General features: G+C 32.8%; 1 protein-coding gene across 2 annotated transcripts; it reads left to right on the top strand.

The window, feature by feature from the left end:
* The first annotated feature begins 1,607 nt into the window (after positions 1–1,607).
* On the top strand, positions 1,608–20,551 carry LOC105200708. Of its 2 annotated transcripts, none has more exons than XM_011168370.3 (6): positions 1,608–2,228; positions 6,479–6,633; positions 6,778–7,009; positions 10,125–11,206; positions 12,600–12,901; positions 17,788–20,551. In XM_011168370.3, exons 1-6 carry the CDS (start codon positions 2,162–2,164, stop codon positions 17,858–17,860), a joined length of 1,911 nt encoding a protein of 636 aa, XP_011166672.3. In that variant the 5' UTR covers positions 1,608–2,161; the 3' UTR covers positions 17,861–20,551. The 2 variants fall into 2 exon arrangements, with proteins under 2 accessions (XP_011166672.3, XP_039314764.1); XM_039458830.1 differs by having other exon boundaries at positions 1,609–2,228; positions 10,137–11,206.
* Positions 20,552–21,313: the final 762 nt, after the last annotated feature.

A 21,313-nucleotide genomic window follows, 5' to 3' on the forward strand; every position in this document is an offset into this window, starting at 1 on the left:
GCATGTATGTATGTATATACATATAGTACACATACATACATCACTGATGGATCAGGTCAATATATGTTATCGAAAAAAAAAACGAAATATATATAATTAAAGTATATTATTTATATAAATATATATAATATTAAGTTAATTTTTTATTGATTTTCATAGATGTTATTAAAACATTTTTTAAACGAATTTTAAAATCAATAATAATTGAAAAATAAATAACTCAAATGTTAAATAAATAATAAATAAACATAATTTTATAGAGATGAAAAATAAGTAAAAAAATTAATATTAAATAAACATTAAATAAATATAATTAAATAAACATTTAAAAAATGCTTACTAAATCATTTTTTCAAATAAATAATTCATGAAAAATAAATACTTAAACAATATTAAATAAACGTTTAAAAAACGTTTAAAAAACGTTTATTAAAAAAAATAAAATAAATATTAAATAAATATTAAATTAATGTTCAATAAATATTAAATAAATATTAAATTAATGTTCAATAAATATTAAATTAATGTTTTTAAAATTGTTGTTTCAAATAAAAAATTAATGTAAAATAAATATTAAATTAATGTTAAATAAATGTTAAATTAAAGTTTCTAAAAAATGTTTTTTTAAATAAAAAATTAATGTGAAATAAATATTAAAGTTAAATTAATGTTAAATTAATGTTCCTAAAAAATGTTTTTTTAAATAAAAAATTAATGTAAAATAAATATTGAATTAATGTTAAATAAATGTTAAATTTTTGTTTTTAAAAAATGTTTTTTCAAAAAAAAATTAATGTGAAATAAATATTAAATAAACGTTAAATAAATATTTAATAAATATTTTCTCTAAATCATTATTTTAAATATTTAATTAATGTTAAATAAATATTTAATAAATATTTCGTTTAATAAATATTTTTGCTATAATGAATTGTACAATGAAAAATTAATATTAAATAAATATTAAAAAAACATTTAAAAAATATTGTGTGCTGATTGGAGGATTGTTCTATTGGGCGCAGCCCGAAAATTTCTTATTGAAGCGTTGTATTTGTTTACATATGTATGTATGTACCATTAATATATATATAATATAAAAAGGCCATATAATATTATTAAAATATATTACGCGTAATTAAAAATATTATATTCTTTGAATATTATTTTATTATTATTTTAATTTTTAATAATATATATTCGTATAATATTCTAGGAATATTGTGTGCTATAAGAATATAGTATTAATTTTATGATTTAAATTATTATTATTCTCTGACGTTTCTTAGATATATTTATGTATTTATGACCCGAAAATTCTTATTTTTATTAAAAATTGTAATTTTAATATTATATCATCCAAGTTTGTGATTACCCATGGCCGGTATTCATAATCGATTCTTATTTCAAGATCGTAATGTTGTAAGATGCTAATATACCGATTGGTTGATGACATCGATCTTGAGATGTTTAAGATCTTAAATATTATACAAGAATCTACTATCAACATACTAGCCCTTCTGTATTTTCACAATGGTAAAATAGATCGATTCTCCGTTAACACTCGTAAGTGGCGCCACGATCGCCGTGGCATTCCGTTCGCGACCCGGCCGTCCGTTCGTTTGTGTCAATCGATCATTTCAGGAATTGGTGCCGCGGAATTGTTCGTATATATCTCGGATACGCGGCTACCTCGAACCTCAAACGAATTATCCAAGAGGGAACCAGAGGAGACGCGTGAGTGCCACGCGCGTGTTTACGCGCGTACTCACGTACGTGCACGATACATCGTCGAAGGTGAAGTGAGAGAAGAGCATGGTAGTTGCCAGGCGGCGAGGCTTGGCGAGGCTAGCGCGTACGAGGATCGAGGATTCTCTCGCGCGTGAACCTCGTGTTCCCTCCGTGTTTCTCACGGCCAGGCTGGTGTGAGACGTATGAGAGTCTCGTGGTTCAGTTGAGATGCAACGATATCGCGGACACGCGACGACGACGCAACGACAGTTTGCTGTGTGATTCGGCCGCTCGAGAAACGACCGAAGAGTGCTTTCAGCGTTTCAGGTTTGCCACAGACGACGAGGACGAGGAGTGGTGGGCAGGAGGAAGGAATTCCTTGCAGGGAATCCCCGAAGACACGCCGGAACTATGACGAGATAACAGATGCAGAATGAAACGCAGCAGTGGTAACCTGTTCGGTTACGCGGTCCTCACCTTTACTCTCACTCGCCTCAAGGGTGAGTTCATTTATTATGACTAAGCCAGGCACGGTACGCACACATCCCCGACATGTTCCCGCGGTCCTCCGTCGTGCCTTTTATTTTTATAGCGCCATCGATTACCAAAGGGAGCCACCGCCGTTGCGTATTGTGTCCCGCTTGAAAGTCGAATGCTCTCGAGAGCTGTCAAGAAAAATGGGGCAGGTTCTATATAAATGTGTGCATAAGCGTACACACACACACACACACACACTCTCTCTCTCTCTCTCTCTCTCTCTTTCTCTCTCTCGCGTGCACGCGCGCAATCTCTGCCTGCACGTAAACTATGTGAAAGTGCATAAGTGCCGCGGAATATACGTATATTTTCTCATACATTTACCATTGCTGCATTTACTCCGCAAATCAAGTCGAATTGAATTTAGATTAGGAAAGTTCTCTTGTCTTTTTACGTGATGTAAGAATTTGATCAAATTTTCCAATCAAGTTTATGATTAATATACAGGGTGTCCTCAAATTCCTGCATACATATTTTTTGCAAAAACTAGATTTAAGTTACCGATTAAGCGCTCTTGTAAATGTGGCATTAGAATCTAGTGCGCTTATTTGCTATATCTAGTTTTTCATATTTTTCTGTATTATATCGTTTAAAATGTGACAAATTAAAATAAATATTACGAAACAAAGTGCCTTACAGCCCTAGCTAGATAATGCTGATATTTATTATGTGATTTTATATATTCTTTTAAGTTTACAAGAGTACGTGCCAAATAAATTATAGGTCTTGAAACACAGTTCTAAGTTGAACAAGAAAATAATAACATCGTGTTATTAATAAATTGAAAATCAATTTAATAATAAACAATGCTAACGAGCCTCTATATGTGAGAACCCTTTACTCTAAAAAAAAAAAAATTGTACAGCATTTGTTGAGAAAAATAACACCTTAGCTCAGCGATCGAACTTGACTTTTCTACTTTATTAAAATAAATATTCTTTTTACCTTATGTACTAAATAAACAAAAAAATCTTCTGATTCTCATAGAATAGCAACATTTTAAAATAATGACAAATGTAAATACTATAAATGTTGCTGAAATCACATCTTTTTTACATAAAGGCTTATAAAGAAACTTAGAAATTATAAAGAATAGTTTTAAATTCTTTACGTCATGGTTGGCAAAACACCTTTTTTTTTATTTTAAACAAAACTTTTTTTTTTCTTAATAAAATGTTTTTCGTTTTAATTGTGTTTTTTAACAAAAAACAAACATGTTTTAAATAAGCAAAAACAACATTTAATAGCTTTGATCTGTGTAAATATTTAAATCTTTCAACATTACTATGATGCTGAAGCTAGCAGACGGCCGCTGCGCAACACGTTCAACGCAGCGGTTCTCAACTAAGTTTTCGCTCACAGCGTCTGCTGCTCTCACAAATTTTTTTAAGCAACTACTTTAACAGCATACATTATATACCACTACAGAACAGTGGTACAAAGTGACACTTTAGGTTTAACAAAAAAACATGCTAAAAACATCATATAAAATTTTCAGAGAATTACAGGTTGCATTCGGAATTAAATTCCCGGAAATAAGTTTGTATGTCGACTTCTAAGAGGCTCATTTTTTTATAATTTGCACACACCTTCGGGATGACATTAGAGAGTTACCAGTAAATTTTTAACAAATGAGCCCTCTTAGAAGTCGAGATTTAAATAAATAATTGCTAAATTGAATGACTTTTTGTCGTATGTCTTGGAAATAAATTTGTTTATAAGTCGGCTTCTGAGAGGGCTCATTTGTTAAAAATTTACTGGTAACTCTCTATTGTCATCCCGAAGGTGTGTGCAAATTATAAAAAAATGAGCCCTCTTAGAAGTCAAGATTTAAATAAATAATTGCTAAATTGAACGACTTTTTGTCATATGTCTTGGAAATAAATTTGTTTATAAGTCGGCTTCTGAGAGGGCTCATTTGTTAAAAATTTACTGGTAACTCTCTAATGTCATCCCGAAGGTGTGTGCAAATTATAAAAAAATGAGCCCTCTTAGAAGTCGACATACAAACTTATTTCCGGGAATTTAATTCCGAATGCAGCCTGTAATTCTCTGAAAATCTTATGATGTTTTTAGCATGTTTTTTTTGTTAAACCTAAAGTGTCACTTTGTACCACTGTTGTGTAGTGGTATATAATGTATGCTGTTAAAGTAGTTGCTTAAAAAAATTTGTGAGAGCAGCAGACGCTGTGAGCGAAAACTTAGTTGAGAACCGCTGCGTCGAGCGTGTTGCGCAGCGGCCGTCTGTTAAGTCCGTCTGCTAGCTTCAGCATCATAACATTACTTTGGAAGATACAGAGTAACTTTTATTAACTGTATATAAAAGTAATCATTTCTACTTAAACAATATTTGTCCTGTGTTTCGAAGATTGAAAATAATAAATGCTAGATCGGGTATACCGTAATGTAAGGAAAAAGCTGATTAAACAAAGGAATATTAATGATATTTCTCAAATTATCAAAAGTTTCAAATTGTCTTATTATATTTGAGGTGGAATTTTTAACGTTTTGTTACTAATCGAAAGAAGACCTTATTGATGTTGAGTCAAATGGGAGCAGAGAGAATAAAACTAACGAAAGGATATGTTAAAATACAGATAAAAATAAGAGACACTTATTTTTTTTTACAAATCGCACGTTAAATGAGTGAAATATCTTTTTAAAAAAATGGGGTTTTTTTTCCTTTTGAAGCGTATACGAGTATTTTATAATAATGATAAAACAATTTTTTTACATTTTTTTTTACAATTTCTCTCACCATTTTATATTTGTTTTAATTTTGAAATTTTTTACAAACTTAAAGGTTATTATTTTTCTATGAATTTAATCATATAAAATAAAATTTTGTTCGGACAGACTATTTTTGAGAAATAATTACAAACTCGTTGATGAGCGATATATGTTATCTTGTTCACCTCTATGAAGCTAGCGAACCCAAATCGGCAGAATCAAATAAAACTTATTGGAATATTTAGTGTTCATTTTGTACTAATTTGTACCATAAAAATTAATTTTGTATCCTATGCCGTTTCGAAGAATCTCGTGGGCCTGCTAGCTTCATATGAAGCCAGCAGGATAAAATTTTTTTTTTTTTTAATAAAAATAAAGCAGATATAATTAATACTGCTTTTGTTCTAATTTGTACTACTCCAGATAAATTAATAATATAAGTTTAATTAATATAATCAGCTTCAAAATTTACACTTCTATTCTAGACCAGCTCCAAGAGTAAAGTACTCTTTTTCCTTAGCAGAATCGAACGATACTATTTTTACTTGATGCGTAATAATTTGTACTGCCAAAATATGAAGTTTGAGAATTTATACTTCTGCCATTTTTCTTAAAACCACTTCTAACTTTTGAGAACCTCAAAAATAAATGTACAGTTTATACCAATAAAAATAATTTTGTTCTCTGTGCCATTGCGAAAAAATAGTGCTGAAAGAAAGAGAGAGAGAGAGAGCGAGAGCCCTCTGGTAGGACAAAAGCAAAATAAAACGAAAAAAAGATCTGAAAATGGAAGAACTGAATTTGTAACGTTGAACATAATTTAGAATTTTGTGCGAAAGAAAGAGAAGGAAAGAAAATTGCCATTACAAAACCTGTTAGTGTTGCATAATTACAACATTAAGATTGTTCATTAATTGTATAATATTATAATTAAATCAAAAAATTCTGTTTTAATTTTCTGTGATGTCTAATAAAAAGCTGTTTACTATACATATATATACACAGTAAATAAAAGAAGCTAAAGTGCCATTCTTTAATCCAGAAGTCACGCAAGAGGAAAGGGAAATATAGCACTGCTAATTTAATATTATGCTTAGATATTAATTCAAACTAGATTAAATTAATTTGAACAATATTGTGATTATTAAAAATTATTAAAAAATTTTCCTATGTCTCTTTATGTTTTTACAATAAAATTGAACTTGTTAAAAAAAAACTTGTTAAAATATGTTGAATTTTATAATAATTACATAATTATATAAGCTATACCAATATCTTGAAATTTGTTCAACATTTTAAAAATAATTTTTTATAAAATGTCAGAAGAACTGAAATAATTGTTTATTTTATAAGGAACCACTAGTTTTTACTTCCTACATTTTATTATTTTCTTTCTTGACAAATATTTAGAGTGTAGTTATCGTTATAGTCTATAGACTTATACTTATAATTTGATTATACAAATATGCGTTAATATTTATAGTGCATGCGGAAGGTGGAGTTGCCTGCAAAGACCAGCATGGGCACTCTTACGAAAGCGGCTATCATTATATTCCTGGACCCGAACCGTGCACCTTCTGCGTTTGTGATAATGGCAATCCGAAGTGGTGCAAAGCATTTATCTGCAAATTTCTCGAGGTAACGTCAATAATCTGATACTGAAGTAAATTCTGTATCCAAACAACCTTTGGTAAATTAGATTTACACTCGTTGGAATTGTTTAACGAACTAAGAAATAACCTGCAAATTTACAAAGTAAATTCTTTACTTTTTGTATAACAGGAGAACTGCAAATCTTTCCGGCGAGGTAGTACCTGCTGTGAATTCATTTGTTTGGACGACACGTTGTCATCGATATCCAACGACAAGGCCGACGAAGCAGGAACTAATGCGATAGATGGGAACGCGAATTACGATATAGGTCTACGTTCGGTCGCCAGTTTCGTAACAGCAATATTTTCACTGAGTCTGCTATTTTTTTTGATACACCGTCTACGCCAACGTAAGATACAAGGTAACACGACGCTTCCATCACAGAACGTTTCAAGTCTGTGAAAAGAGATGGGAAGGTGTCACTATAATAATTTTATACAGTGAGTCCGGAGAGCTAAATATGTAGTCAAAAGTAAATCTTTAAATGTTTTGAAATAATTTATGTCATTATATTATAGATACTTTAAAGTAATTGCGGCATAATTTGTATGATATTTTATTAATTAATGTTTTTTTTGCACTGCTTAATTTAAAGTAGATACTATTTTCCTGGACGCGATTATTTGTGATTAATATTATTATTATTATTATTATTAACAAGAGGGGCTAGTCCTCACTATTGAAGATCCATCTATCGTACCATCAAACTGTTGTCCATTGTGTCCTCTCTAGTCGTTTTCCGCTTACGAGAGTTCTGCTCTCTTCCAAAAGAGGAATAGGTTCCTCATCGATAGTCCGTTTATCTGTTTGTTATCCGCTTGAGAAAAACCAACCTCAACTGTTAACTGTTTCAGCTTAGCATATGTCGAGTAGAAGCCAAACATGGAGATTTGTTTTCTCTTCTTTGCTATATGCTTGGCCATCTCACTACATCCCAGCTTGTGCATCTGACAATATCATGGCCAGTCAGTATCTGCATTGCTAGTCTGGCGTCCTTTCTACTCAATGACTTTATACTTTAGGTCCTTGCTGAGCGTCTCCCTTAGCAAAACTCTAGCTTGTCGACACTTGGTTCTAGTTTTGCTTTTTCAATGATTGAGATATTTGTTTCGCAGCGAAGTTTCCATCTTCCTCTTGCCCAGACAAAAAAGAATTCCTAGCGCCGACCCAATAATCATTTCCGATACAGCTCTGCTGAGTTGATCATCAAATTTATTACCATGAATCCCTAGATGGCTAAAGACCCAGGTTAATATAACATCACTAGATTCTCGCCAGTTCCTCTGAGGCACATTCGTAACTCCAAACTAACCGCGAGATGAAGATCGGAGCGCTAAACGCCTTTATTGTTGTCGGAGCAAATTCTTATGCGCCTTCTGGTTATCCTTCTTTCTAGAACAGATTGAACATATCTTAAAATCGCTGATGTCTGTCTGAAAGATCGTAGCATATTCGTAAAGAGATAAGCTTTCCTCTACGTCTTCCTGACAACAATACAGACCAATACGACCGCGGATTGTATCCGTCTTGGAGCCATCTAAAAGTCGATGTCCCCGTTTTGAGCATGAGTGACCGATACCTTTGATTTCTTCCGGTTTTTGAGTCTTGTGATGTACATCTTTAAACGCTTATCCAAGATCCAAATTACTGGTATCCTATCTTGTCTCATCTCAAAAATGGGGTCAAATAGAACGCATCTAGGGAACTTTGTATGACATTCCCATTTTTTACTTGAGCAATGAATTGGTGCGCAATAGCTACCGCCACCGCTAATACCACCTGATGAAGTAGTTCGATGTCAAACAGCATTCCCATTGCTGCCATAGGCGTAGTTTCTTGGTAACTAAAGTTCTTCTTAAAATTTAAGTTCTGATAAGCTCTAATGTTGCCGTGCTATATAGAGCTACCGCACATAGTTCTTTTGTTCCAACTGTTCCTTTATAAACAGTAGAGTTGAGAGAAGCAATCTCCGTGGAATGATCTGTGCGATATGCATGTTGAGTGTGATATAATTGGCGCTGTTGAAATACATCTCTTTTTCTTGGCAGATTTCCATCAGTTTGATCGTTAGCTCCGGTGGCGGCAACGAATCCTCCTCATCATTGGGGACTAAATATGCCACCACTTTTCTTCTTCCTCTAAAGTCATCGATGATATCTAGCTGAACTACACTCTTTAAAACAAAAATGAGGCGTTAGTTATCTATACCCTTAACCGCCACACGGACTTTGGGCTTTTTTGTCAGAAATTTGAAAATTTTCCTGCTAAATCTCCAACACATCGTCGAATCAACCAGGGTATCAGTGAAATAGAATCTGTTTGTTACCTAGCCAAAATAGTCGAAACTCTTTTGTTGTGTTGCAAGTTAATCTGGATGAACGCTATTTTGGTCCGGTCTGATTTTTAATACAAGATCTTAGGAAAAGTCTCCTCCTTATCTCTTTTTTTCTACTTGGGCCCTGTTCACCTTAAAGATGACTTGGTCAAACCCTAGGAATGATTTATATATTCTATCATTCTTAATTTTAGAATTCAGGAAACCCTAGAACTCCTATCCCCTAGAACCCCCACTATCATTGCTGGCTTTATATTCTCGACAAAAACTTTTCAACTAGTGGTGTTGAGGCCGTCTCAAAATAGCAGCCGCGACTTTGAGAGGCTTTGGTACCAAAACCATTGCTTTGTACTGCTTTTGCATTACTTCCAAGCCCATCACCTTGAATTTGGCATTTTTCCACGGTGAGATGCCACAGATCCGCTCTTTGAGCAAGCTCAGCGATATCTCATCTGCGCATTTGACCATTGCGGCTTTTCCCTTGAGATAGGTGTAGAGTAGGTTAGCCCTCTCTTGATCTTGCTTAGCTTATATTTTCTCTGCACGAGAACAGTTCTGTCTAGACGGAATATTTGTTGCGGCAGAATTCGCCAACGTGGCCGTGATGCTTTTTGAGTCCAGTTGAGCTCTGTTTGCTGCTACTGTCCCAATGTCTTTCCCGCTGCGCGAAAAATCTCTTTCATGATGTCTCAATGAATTTAGGTTTGGTTCTTTATCCTACGAGTAGCTAAGGAACTATCAATCCGTTCACGTAGAGCTCCACATGCGTCGGTAAAGCTAGTTACTCTGGGATTTTGCTTACAATTAGAGGCATCGTACGAGACACTGTCTTCTCAGTGTTACGCAGTCGTTGTTTCGATAGATTCGAGATTGATTATGAATATCACCCCAAGTAATAAGATATTTTTCAGAAATCTTTATAAATTTAAAATAAGAAAAATTTTTTAAAGTATTATTAGATATTGCGAAAATTGTTTCCACCAGGAAAGAATAGTATACATAATTAAAGATGCGTGCATTTTTTCATAAATATAACGATATAAATATATAAATGTGTATATATATATATATATATATATATATATATATATATATATATATATATATATATTATATATGTGTATGTATGTTGTTGCACTAGTTTGTGTGGCAGGTCGAGAAAACGGACAACTCGGAGAAGACCAAAGAAGCTTAGGTAATATGGGATATCTGGAAAGGGGCGGGTTACCTCACGGGGTTCCTATGGATGACATACCTTGCGGGACAGGTTATTCTCTATGGAAACCGCCCGGCAGCAACTACTTTCCGCGCGGTGAAGCGCCTCCGCCTTATGAAGAGGCGATTGCGGCTGCGAGGGCAGAGCAAGCATTGTTGTCGATAAATCCGCACACGCTGTTGTCAATGAACTTCTCCGATAATTATATGCCAAGCACTAACACTCACGCGAGTATGGCGATTGTTGCGGACGCGCAAAATGATTTGACTGCGAACACGCAGACGTCCAATGATAGCAATATACATACACCCTTAATGTCTTCGATGAGCAGACCACTGTCTAGTCCTGGCGCGTACGCTAGCGGCAGTTATCGGCCAATAAGCCAGAGTAGCGCGTCGTCCACTGTCGGTTTGAACATGAGCACTACCACGAGCTTTACGATAGGAACGAACACGTATGAGAATTTACCAATCTCATCAATTGCCATGACGAGTTTCAATGATAGTACACAACCACTGCATTCCGCAACCAGTGCCAACACGCAACCACTGTTATCGATATCGCATTCTACCATACCTAAGAGCTATCGCCAACACACGACGATGTTTCCACGGCAGAACAACGGCGGCAGCGGCAGCGGGAGCGGGAGCAACAGTGGTGATGGTGGCGCATTCACAATATCAGCAACTTTATCGAATTCGGACGTGTCCTCCCATCGTACAATTCCGCGAACATTGACTTGTGCTAACAGAGCGAAGGACATCTTGAACGATTGCTCGACAAGGGATTATCTTCGTTTATCGCCAAACAACATCGCGGCACCTCAAAGTCTAACGCATTCTATGCAACTGTCTGCAGCTGCGGTCGCGATTCCGGACAGTTACAAGAGTACCGAAGACTTGGACACATTTCGTACGGACCCCGTGGCATCGGCATCCAATGTAGCGCAATCGGAAATGTGTACCGCGGACACGATGAATATATCCAAGAGGAGTTGCAATTACACGGTATAAAAACATTAATTTAGTATAAATCGTATTTAGACCTTTATATTAATAATTATATTATTAAATACAATGTAATGAGAATTTTGTCTGTCGTACTCAGAAGAAAAAAAATTTTTTTTTTTTAGATTGTCTTTATTTTCAAACTGTTAAATATTAAAGTCAAATTATATAGTGTTAAACAGATGAATTTGCTTATAAGAAAAAAATTTATATAGTTCTATGAATGAAAATGTATTCTCATTATTCAACAATAATTTTCACGAGTTGAGAAAAAAAAGTATCGACTGTATTTAAAATGAACCCAACAAGATCGTTTTTACAATTTTTTTTTTTTTTACAAAGTTCAAATATCGACTTCAGCAAAAGTTGAGTGAACGATCAACAGCAAAATTAAAGGATCACCTACAGTTACTTTCCAAAAGAGAGTGTAACATCGATAAAAATGATAAATCCTACTAAAATTTTTTAAAAAGCATTTTATGCGGAAAAACATGTTACAAATTTTGCGAGTTTATTTAAGTGAATTAAAAATCGCACGTAAATGCACTTTACAGCGTTCGAAAACGTGAATCTTTATCTTTAACTTGCGTACTTGTCGAGCGTTGTACGACTTTTATTCACCGAATTATTTAACATTAAAGAAATAGAAACCATTGTTGCTTCAGTGTTGAATAACTTGATGATAAAAAATTGTATAACGCTCAACAAATACGCAAATTAAAGGTAAATATTCATATGCTGTAAACCTATGCTATAAACCGCAGTTGCGTGCAATTTTTATTTCACGCCGTGGAGCTTTGTAAAAATTTAGAAATTTGACGCATCCCTATTTAAATCTGCGTAACTTTGTAAACAATCTGTAAATCGTTTAATGAATTATCAATCTTGAAACTAGAGATTTCAAGTTTTCAAATATTTTTTTCAACATTTTGTTTACGATCATTTTTGACAAAGTTACACTCTTTTGAATTTTTGGGAGTCAAAATAGGTGATACTTTAATTTTGGTGTCGAGTGTATTAACAAAAGTAGCCTAAAAGTTTTGAAAAAATAAACCTTTTTATTTTTATTTTAAAAAATCTCAACAAATCTTTTAACGTTCTAAAGTAGGTACCTCCCTTAATAGAATACAAATCTGCAATAAAACAGGCGTTTTGAAAGAAATCAACTTGAGCCTTATTGGGCTGAAGATAGATTCCGGACTCAAAATATAAATGGCTTATCTGTGTGATGCCCCTCTTCAAACCCTACAACTTTTATCTGAAATATTTTTTTCCGAAGATGCATTATTTTCGAGATATCTTGGTTAAAACGCTTTGTTTATAAAATAACGACCGTTAAATAAGATATATTTTTAATTTGATATTAATGTTTAATACTGTTTTTTCTGTGTAGCCTTCGCTAGGTATAGCCAATGAGATCAACGCGAGCGGTAGCTTTGAATCAGTAACGTGCACTTGCAGCATACAGGCGTTACCCACTCTTCACGACGATACGGACGATTATCGGAGCGAGTGTGAGAATTGTAAGAGCGCAACAGGCTCTCGTTATTACTTGGATAATGAGGATGAGCTTGTCACGTCCCTTCACGAAACTATGACACTGCACAGAAGACCAGACGAAGCAACATCAAGTGCCACACCACAATATTATAGAACTTCACTTACACTGCCGACGAGTACGCGCCAACGTACAAGGTAGACATTTTGTCAATTTTAGTATTAATAGTATTTTCAGTATCAATAGTATTAATTTAATATTTTTTTATTCTTTAGAGTTACGTCAAATTTTTTTATTTATATTTTTATCGAATCTAAAAATATATTAACACTCAAAAGTTTCAGCACGCTTGAGAATTTTTTGCATTTCACGAAAACAAGATATTTATTACTGGAAAAAATTAGAAAAATTAAGAAGTTTTTTAGGATTTCTTATTTTTTGAAAATAATAAATTTTTATGGGATTTTATTGGTACTCGGGGAAATTTTTGAAATTTCACTTTCAAATTTGAAACAACCGTAGACCCGATGCGCGGATAAGCTCGTTGAACGAGTGCTCGGAATTGGTTCGTGCGAAAGAGAGGAATTAATTGTAAGTGCGTGTCTAACATCATATGACCGTAACGACCATACGATCATGATAATCGTAACTATATTATCAAAATCGGTTAAAATTAGATATATCAGCTGCGACAGATGACAGCTTAGTGAGAGCCATGATCCATCTACGTTTACTGTTTATTACTGAGGATAACCAAGGGTCGAAATGTTTGAAGCTTGTTATTAATTAATAAATAATTGATATCTGTTAAGTTAGCACCCCCACCACAAGAAATCGAAACGCCACCTATGCCAAAATTAAGTGCTTTTTATGTGCTAATTATGTACCCAATTTGAAATTTTTGTGCTCGAGCGATTTAGCAGGAAAATGAGATTGAAGGTGGGGGTGCCAGCTTAACGTTGAGCCAGCACCCACTCATATAAATAATTAATAAAATAAAAAAATAAATATACTACAATTAAGTGCTTTTTATGTGCTTTTCAACGATATATAAATAAATGTTCGTACTCAATCTCTTCGACCAGAAAATCGTTCAGAAAGTACAAATACACATTAATGGAACAAGAGTAAAGTACCAGAAAGAAAGCAATTCTGAAATTGATTGTAGGCTTAAAATATTCTCCTATTTATGTGCTTTCGAAATATGCAAGACAGGATTTTTGTGCTGAACCCCTTGATCGAAAAACCGACCCTGAAGTGAGCACCCCACCGTTCAGCTACAAGAGTAAACTACCAGAAAACACGGATAAATTTTTTTGTTTAAATTTTTCCTGTTGAATTAGGTGTCTAATTACAAATCTAATTCTAAAAGCTTATTTCTTTGTGTAATCTACACGTCTGAAGATTCAAATTTTGTAAGTACAAACTGTAGAGTTTTTATATTAAGTAAATATTATGGCTTGGATTGGACGCCATATTTGCCTAAGAAATGATAAGAAAGGTATAAAAAAAAAAGATTTTTTTTGTTGTCTGCATAAAGTCTACATCGAGGGGGTAATTACTCGATGTAATCGTGAGGCAGTGTCCCCGAAATCATTATGAAATCTTTACGAAATCCTCATGTAATCACTTTGCAATCAAATGTAATCATAAAGTCAGATAAAATTGCGAGAAATTGTAATGAAATTGTATATAATCAGTCGAAATCATTTTGGATTTCTGTGTAATCATTGGAAATCATGTATGATTATCATGAAATCTGATGAAATCAGAGTAAATAATTCCAAGATCGATTAACATAAACAAGCGCAACTATGATGCCTGCATTTGTTTTGGCGCTTACAGCACTTGTATTCAGTCGCACGTTGTGTACTGTCGCATAAGTATTGAACAACAAATAGCAGCCACAAATAAAATTATTTTTATAAATTATTGTAAAAAGTAAGGAAACACCTTTTCTCTTTAACTACAAAACACTGCAATCTTAACTAAAATGAAGAGTGTAGATAAATCTGTATTTTTTTACGCTTTAAATTGCACAAGTTCTTCATCTTTAGATGAGGTTCTACATGAATTTACAAGAACTGACATCTAATGATTATTTTATTTAATTTCGTTTAAATAAATTAGCAATCAATGGTGTTTCTAGTCAAATAAAATCATTTTTAATCACAAGAAATCTAATAATTATATAGGTATGTAATTACGAGAAATCATTGTGTAAATAGATGAAATTATTTATTTTACAAAATTTATTTTCATATACAATGAAGAAAAACATTTGTAATCAGATGAAATCAAATAAAGTCATCTAATCTGTGGCACAAGATCTTAGCTAGTGGTTACTCCCTCGATTCATACTGCAGACATGTATTGATGCATATACTTTAATTTTGGAATAGGATTTCCAAATCTGCAAAAGTAATACATACGAAAAGTTGACAATATTATTGTGTTTAATTGGTAAAACAGAACTTTTCTCTCAAGGATTTCTCTTGTACCCGAACTCACTCAACGTATTACAGATTGTTTTTTCGAATCAGAATCGAGCGGCACGTGGTCGCGCGCGAGACGAAGGGTAAGGGGAATAACGCTAAAACTGAGTGAGTAGGTTCCCTAGTAGCACAAAATATTGGTTCAATATTGGGAAATAATGTAAACCCAATATTCTATATTGGGTGTGAATTGATTTTCAGTATTGGTCCAATATTGCAGAGTATGATATCGACTCTTATTTAACCAATCTTGAAGTTGCAATATTGGTCCAATATTGAAAAATCATGTCAACCCAATATTATCTATTGGATGTGAATTGATTTTCAATATTGGTCCAATATTGCAAAGTATGATATCGATTCTTATTTAACCAATATTAAAAAAAAAATAAATACGATATTATATATTGGTTGTGCATTGGGTTTTCAACATTGGTCCAATATTAGAAGGTTGCCACTTTAACCAATATTAGTCCAATTTTTTTTTAACCCAAGCGGTCACCCATCCAAGTCGCGACTTCGGTGAACGTTGTTTGACCTGTGTGATCGCTGCGAACTGATCCTTCGTGATGACCTGTGAAAGCTTTGTGCTGATACTTGTATATAACGGGTAGATCAGGTCAATATACGTTATCAAAAAAATGGAATATGTATAATTAAAGCACATTATTTACATAAACAAATATAAAATTATAGTTTTTTTACTAATTTCACAAATGCGGAATAGTATCTGGAATAACTTTTCTGTTATTTGTTTGAGTAAGAATGCAATTAGAAAATATATGTCAATATAATACAAAATAAATATAAAAAATTTTTATAAAAAAAAATTTTTTTAAACAATTAAAAAATATTGTTTGCTTATTGGAATCTAGATTGAGGTTTCTTCATTTATGGACCTATTTCGTTTATTGATAATATTTACAATACAATTATTGACTCGTAACATTGGCAGCACATTAATATTTCTTTTATAACCAATATTCGCTTTAGATTTGGAAATCTTGACCAATAATGCGCTTCCAATATAAGTGCAATATTGTATCATTGTTAACTCGTAACATTGGCAGCACATTACCGTTTCTTTAAAAAACAATATTCGCTTTTGATTGGCAAATATTGACCAATGCACTTCTAATGTAAGTGCAATATTGTACAATTGTTGACTCGTAATATTGGCAGTACATTACCGTTTCTTCAATAAACAATATTCGCTTTACATTGGCAAATCTTGGCCAATGCACCTCCAATGTAAGTGCAATATTATACAATTGTTGACTCGTAATATTGGCAGTACATTACCGTTTCTTCAATAAACAATATTCGCTTTATATTGGCAAATCTTGGCCAATGCACCTCCAATGTAAGAGCAATATTATAAAATTGTTGACTTGTAATATTGGCAGTACATTACTATTTCTTTAATAAACAATATTCGCTTTACATTGGCAAATCTTGGCCAATGCACCTCCAATGTAAGAGCAATATTGTAAAATTGTTGACTCGTAATATTGGCAAAACATTGTCATTTCTTTAATAAACAATATTCGCTTTACATTGGCAAATCTTGGCCAATGCATCTCCAATGTAAATGCAATATTGTTTATTAATTGGCAAGCAATATTACAAGTACATGTGCAATTGATTCTATGACCAATATTGGCTCTTTATTGGGAAATATTGGCCAATGTACTCCCAACATAACCAATGTTTCGCCAATGTTAACCAATGTAAAGCCAATGTACTGTGCTACTAGGGTTAGCGCTTTTTGTCCAACACATTCATGAACGTATCATCTCTCTTTGTACTTCGACTTCAGCACCATCTAATACAAGATCTGTCACCTACTGTGCCCCATAATACCTGCTCTATTTACCACGGTTCATTTTCGTTGCATACACAAATTTTCACAGACGCAAATCTTTCAAAGACTTTTGAGCCAAATTTCGGAAATTCTACGTTGCTTTTGAGTGTAATCTGCACCTCGTAGTACACACATTTTGTAGAAAAAGATTAAATATTTGTTTGAAGCATATATTGGCACTCGTTGACAGCTCTAGATGCCATGTTGCACCAGGCTTACATAAAGTAGATATAAATTTTTGAGATTTTTTTTATTTTCGCTATAAAGACGGCTATTCTGAGGTACATTAATGTCTATACTTTATTTGAGGATTTTTAAATCTGTAAATACAATTAAGAAAATGCTTGAAAATTAATCGTTTTTAGTCGGTGAAAAGAGGACGTCTTCGGCATTCCCTTAAGGGAATGCTAAAGTTGCACGAATTATCAATATTTACGTCATTTGAATATCTTTAAATTGGCTTTACAGATTCACAAAAGCTTTTTCTAAAATTGCAATATGCGTGAAAAATATATTGGTAACGATATATTTTACGAAACAAAGATAGATTTAAAGCTTTTCTGTTTAAAATACGAATATCTATCTTTAAATTTCGAAAAATTCTTTAAATTTTTGTCGCTTATATACTTTTTATGATGCGAGAAAATCACAAGTGTGCTACAACTTTTGAACGGTATTGTACTTGAAAGATATTATTGTATTCTTAAAATATCTTTGCATCTAGGATTACTGGAGCTCGTGAGAATTGGTTCAATACCATGCCAGAAAGTTCTAGCGGATCATCAGATGAAAATTAAGTATTACGGAAAAAATAAAGAAATATATTCAGTGCGTAAATAAAATTATACACGCACACACAAATACATAGAATATGTTACATAACTATTAAAAAAAAAGAATTTTACCTATACAGAATGTCTCAGAATTACTGCGCCTCTCCCTTCTGATAAGACTGTTGGTCTGTTAAATGTTGGCGCAGCATTTGTAATTTTCGCACCATATGTTGCAGTTTGAGGTTAAAAACAGTCAGATTTGTTATGTAACATTGGCTACGGTTCACTTAACGCTGCAAATGCTTCGAAGCATTCTTCTTGGATTGTTCAATCTGTAAAATTCTTTGCTCCCATTAGTTATTCAAACGCTTCGAAGCATTTATAGCGTCATATAGATCGTAGCTGTTATAATGCATTATAAGGACAGCTCTTAGCGACAGCTCATTAAATTTTTTCATTCCGTTTGTCACGGTCTTGAGTCTTTCAAAATTCTTAGCATTTCTACTCTTTCCATGTAACATCTCTGAGAGAAACGGTTAGTTTTTGAGACATTCTTTATAGTATTCATCATAATTATCATAATCGTCACCATTGTCGTCGTCATTATTATTAAAAATATCAAAGGCACGCGAGATTTTATTGTGAACGAATATTCATAGCCTGAGATGCATTGATTAAGAATCAGTACAGCATTGTAATCCTTGGTGGAAAATTTTTATGACATTTTACTAAAAAATTTTGATTCAATTTTAATGGCATTTTTAAAATTTTCATATTTATTTTAGAACATTTTGATCAATGATTTTATCAAAATTTAATGACAAATTCATTAATTTATTAAAATGTCATTAATTTAGCATTATAGAGTATCTGCGATTTTTTATTGCAATTTCTTTATATCCAAAGTTTATTACAATTTTAATAAAATTTCTTTATTTTCTCATTAAGTAGTATTGATAATTTTTCATTAAAATTTTATTACATTAAATTCTCATTAAAAGTTTTCTGTTTTTCATTAAACATCAAAAATGAACTCAGCGAAATATAACTAAAATTTTGTTCCATCTTCATTAATTTCATCAAATTTAATGAAACATCAAGTTCATCGAAATTTTATTAACATGTTTTCTACCAGAGATCTCTGAGAGAAGTACAGGGTGCACCAGTAGAATTCGGACAATTTTCAAATTAAAATTTTCGCCATATAATAACTTGTGAGCCGGCAACTAAATAGCATTCAAGTAAGTCCCTCATCCATTGGGAATAAAAACATAATTTTCTCATGGTCGAGCTGGTTAAGCAGTGTCCAGAATATAACCAAAGAGCTCTGCTTGTTGAAAATCTTCGCGCTGGACGTACTATATTCGAAATAATAAAATTCTCCGATTACGAAGGGTCCGAAGAAGGTTCTTAGACGGCCACTTAGTGCAGAATCGACTCTTCGAAAACATGAGAATGTATCGGAGTAAGAAATTTTGGTCTGCTAACAGCCCGGACTGTATCCGCTGGATTATTTGCGTATGCAGCGTGTTTGAGGGGCACTCTAACAAGACTCGACTTCCTAACGTTGCATCGTTCGCGAGTATGGTGAAGGAATTTTTGACAAAGGCATGCGTGCCTTTCTGGCCCAAAATTGAAGCGGTCATGAAGTAGAGGGGGGGGGGGGCTATATAGAATAAAATTATTTTTTAGGGATGCTCTAATCCAAATATAAAAATATTTTTCATGCGATTGTTATTTTTTATTAAAATAAATGATTCTGAAAACTCACAATAGTTTTTTCTGGATTCTACTGGTGCACCCTGTATTTCTGCAATATTTTTATGCTGTAGCAGGTATAGGCATTTATATACGAAAATATCGCGAGCCTTTGCTTTAGATATGAGTCAACCATTATTGTCATTATCATTGACTACGTCTACACGGTCCAATTTATACAGAAGTTACAACATCGATGTTTTAAAACTGGCCAATCATAAGTATTCCTCTGAAGAATGATCATCTTGGGCTTAAATCGAGCCGTGTAAACGTAGTCTAAGTTTATTTTATCTGCAGACAAAGAGATATTCCATTTCTCACAAGGGATTATACAGATTTTAACGATAGATCTTCATTGTAAAAAATAGAATAAAATTCATATCTGTATATGTATATGATATTAGGATAGCCATAAAAATGTAACAAGTCATGAAATTCTTTCTTTCATGAAAAATGTCTAAAAATAACGCGAGGTTCTTTTTAATGTATAAATTACAGTGTATAATTTATACGTTTATTGATATACATACACACACACACACACACACACACACACACACAGACACGCATACACACACACACACAAACATACATACATATGTGTGCGTGCGTGTGTGTATGTGTGTGTGTGTGGGGGGGGAGGGGTAAATTGGACCTATTTGCAGATTTCGCTCTCTATAAGGTGCAAATAAAGTCCGATCATAAAGGTGCCATTGGAAATATAAATTTATTTTCCTTTATTTTTGCTTCACACCATTTTGACGTATTTCTCACCTGTGTTGAATTATAATGGAAAATGTAGAAACGTTTTTTTTGTCTGATTTGCAACCAGTGCACAGTGATTCCAAATTTAACCATCTCCTAGTCCAAATCAGTCACTTCTATTTTTACCGACTGTTACATAGAATTTTAAAAGATTTATATATATATATATATATATATATATATATATATATATATATATATATATATAGTTTAGTATTGAATAAAAACGAGCAATTTGACAATCAAAATTAAAAAGAAAAAAATTAGTAACTGTTTATATAATTAGATGTTTTGATTATTTTATGATATATTATTACTGGTATGTAATTGATGTTGAAATCAATAAAATTCAATTATTCCGAGTTTTATGACTCATAATATTTTACTAATTTAATATTTTTATAATGGTTGGCCAATCAACAGTATTACGACTACGTTGCAATTCCGATTTAAAAGTCCGATTTAAACACGAATTCTTTTAAACTTTGGAACAAATTTTACAATGAACCGCAGAAGTAATTATGAAACATTTGATATTTTTGAATTCTACACTTTTTGATTATCTCACTCTCGAATCAATTATCTTTCAAAATTTCAACATCTTTTAAATAATAATTTACAAGAATTTTAAATTTCATACGATGGCTGAAAATACATATTCGCGTCTATTCTACGAATGTTACGACAGAGAACTGTCAAACTGCTATCACATGTTCGATGTCTTATAAAGGCCTTATATTACAAATGGCACGCAAATCTGTTTAATTCCTTATTCATTTAAATTAAAAAGATCCTATTTGGCATATGGTTCGATTTAGCCCGTTCTCCCCTCTATATATACGAGGTGTGTTCAAAAAGTAACGGGAATTTTTAAATTTCGCGGGTTTGGAGAGTCCGACAATCAAATTTTTTTTTGTTTATGTTGGTATACATGCCCCTGAAGTATGCTGAAAT

This window comes from Solenopsis invicta, chromosome 2 (genome assembly GCF_016802725.1).
Source record: "Solenopsis invicta isolate M01_SB chromosome 2, UNIL_Sinv_3.0, whole genome shotgun sequence".
NCBI lineage: Eukaryota > Metazoa > Arthropoda > Insecta > Hymenoptera > Formicidae > Solenopsis > Solenopsis invicta.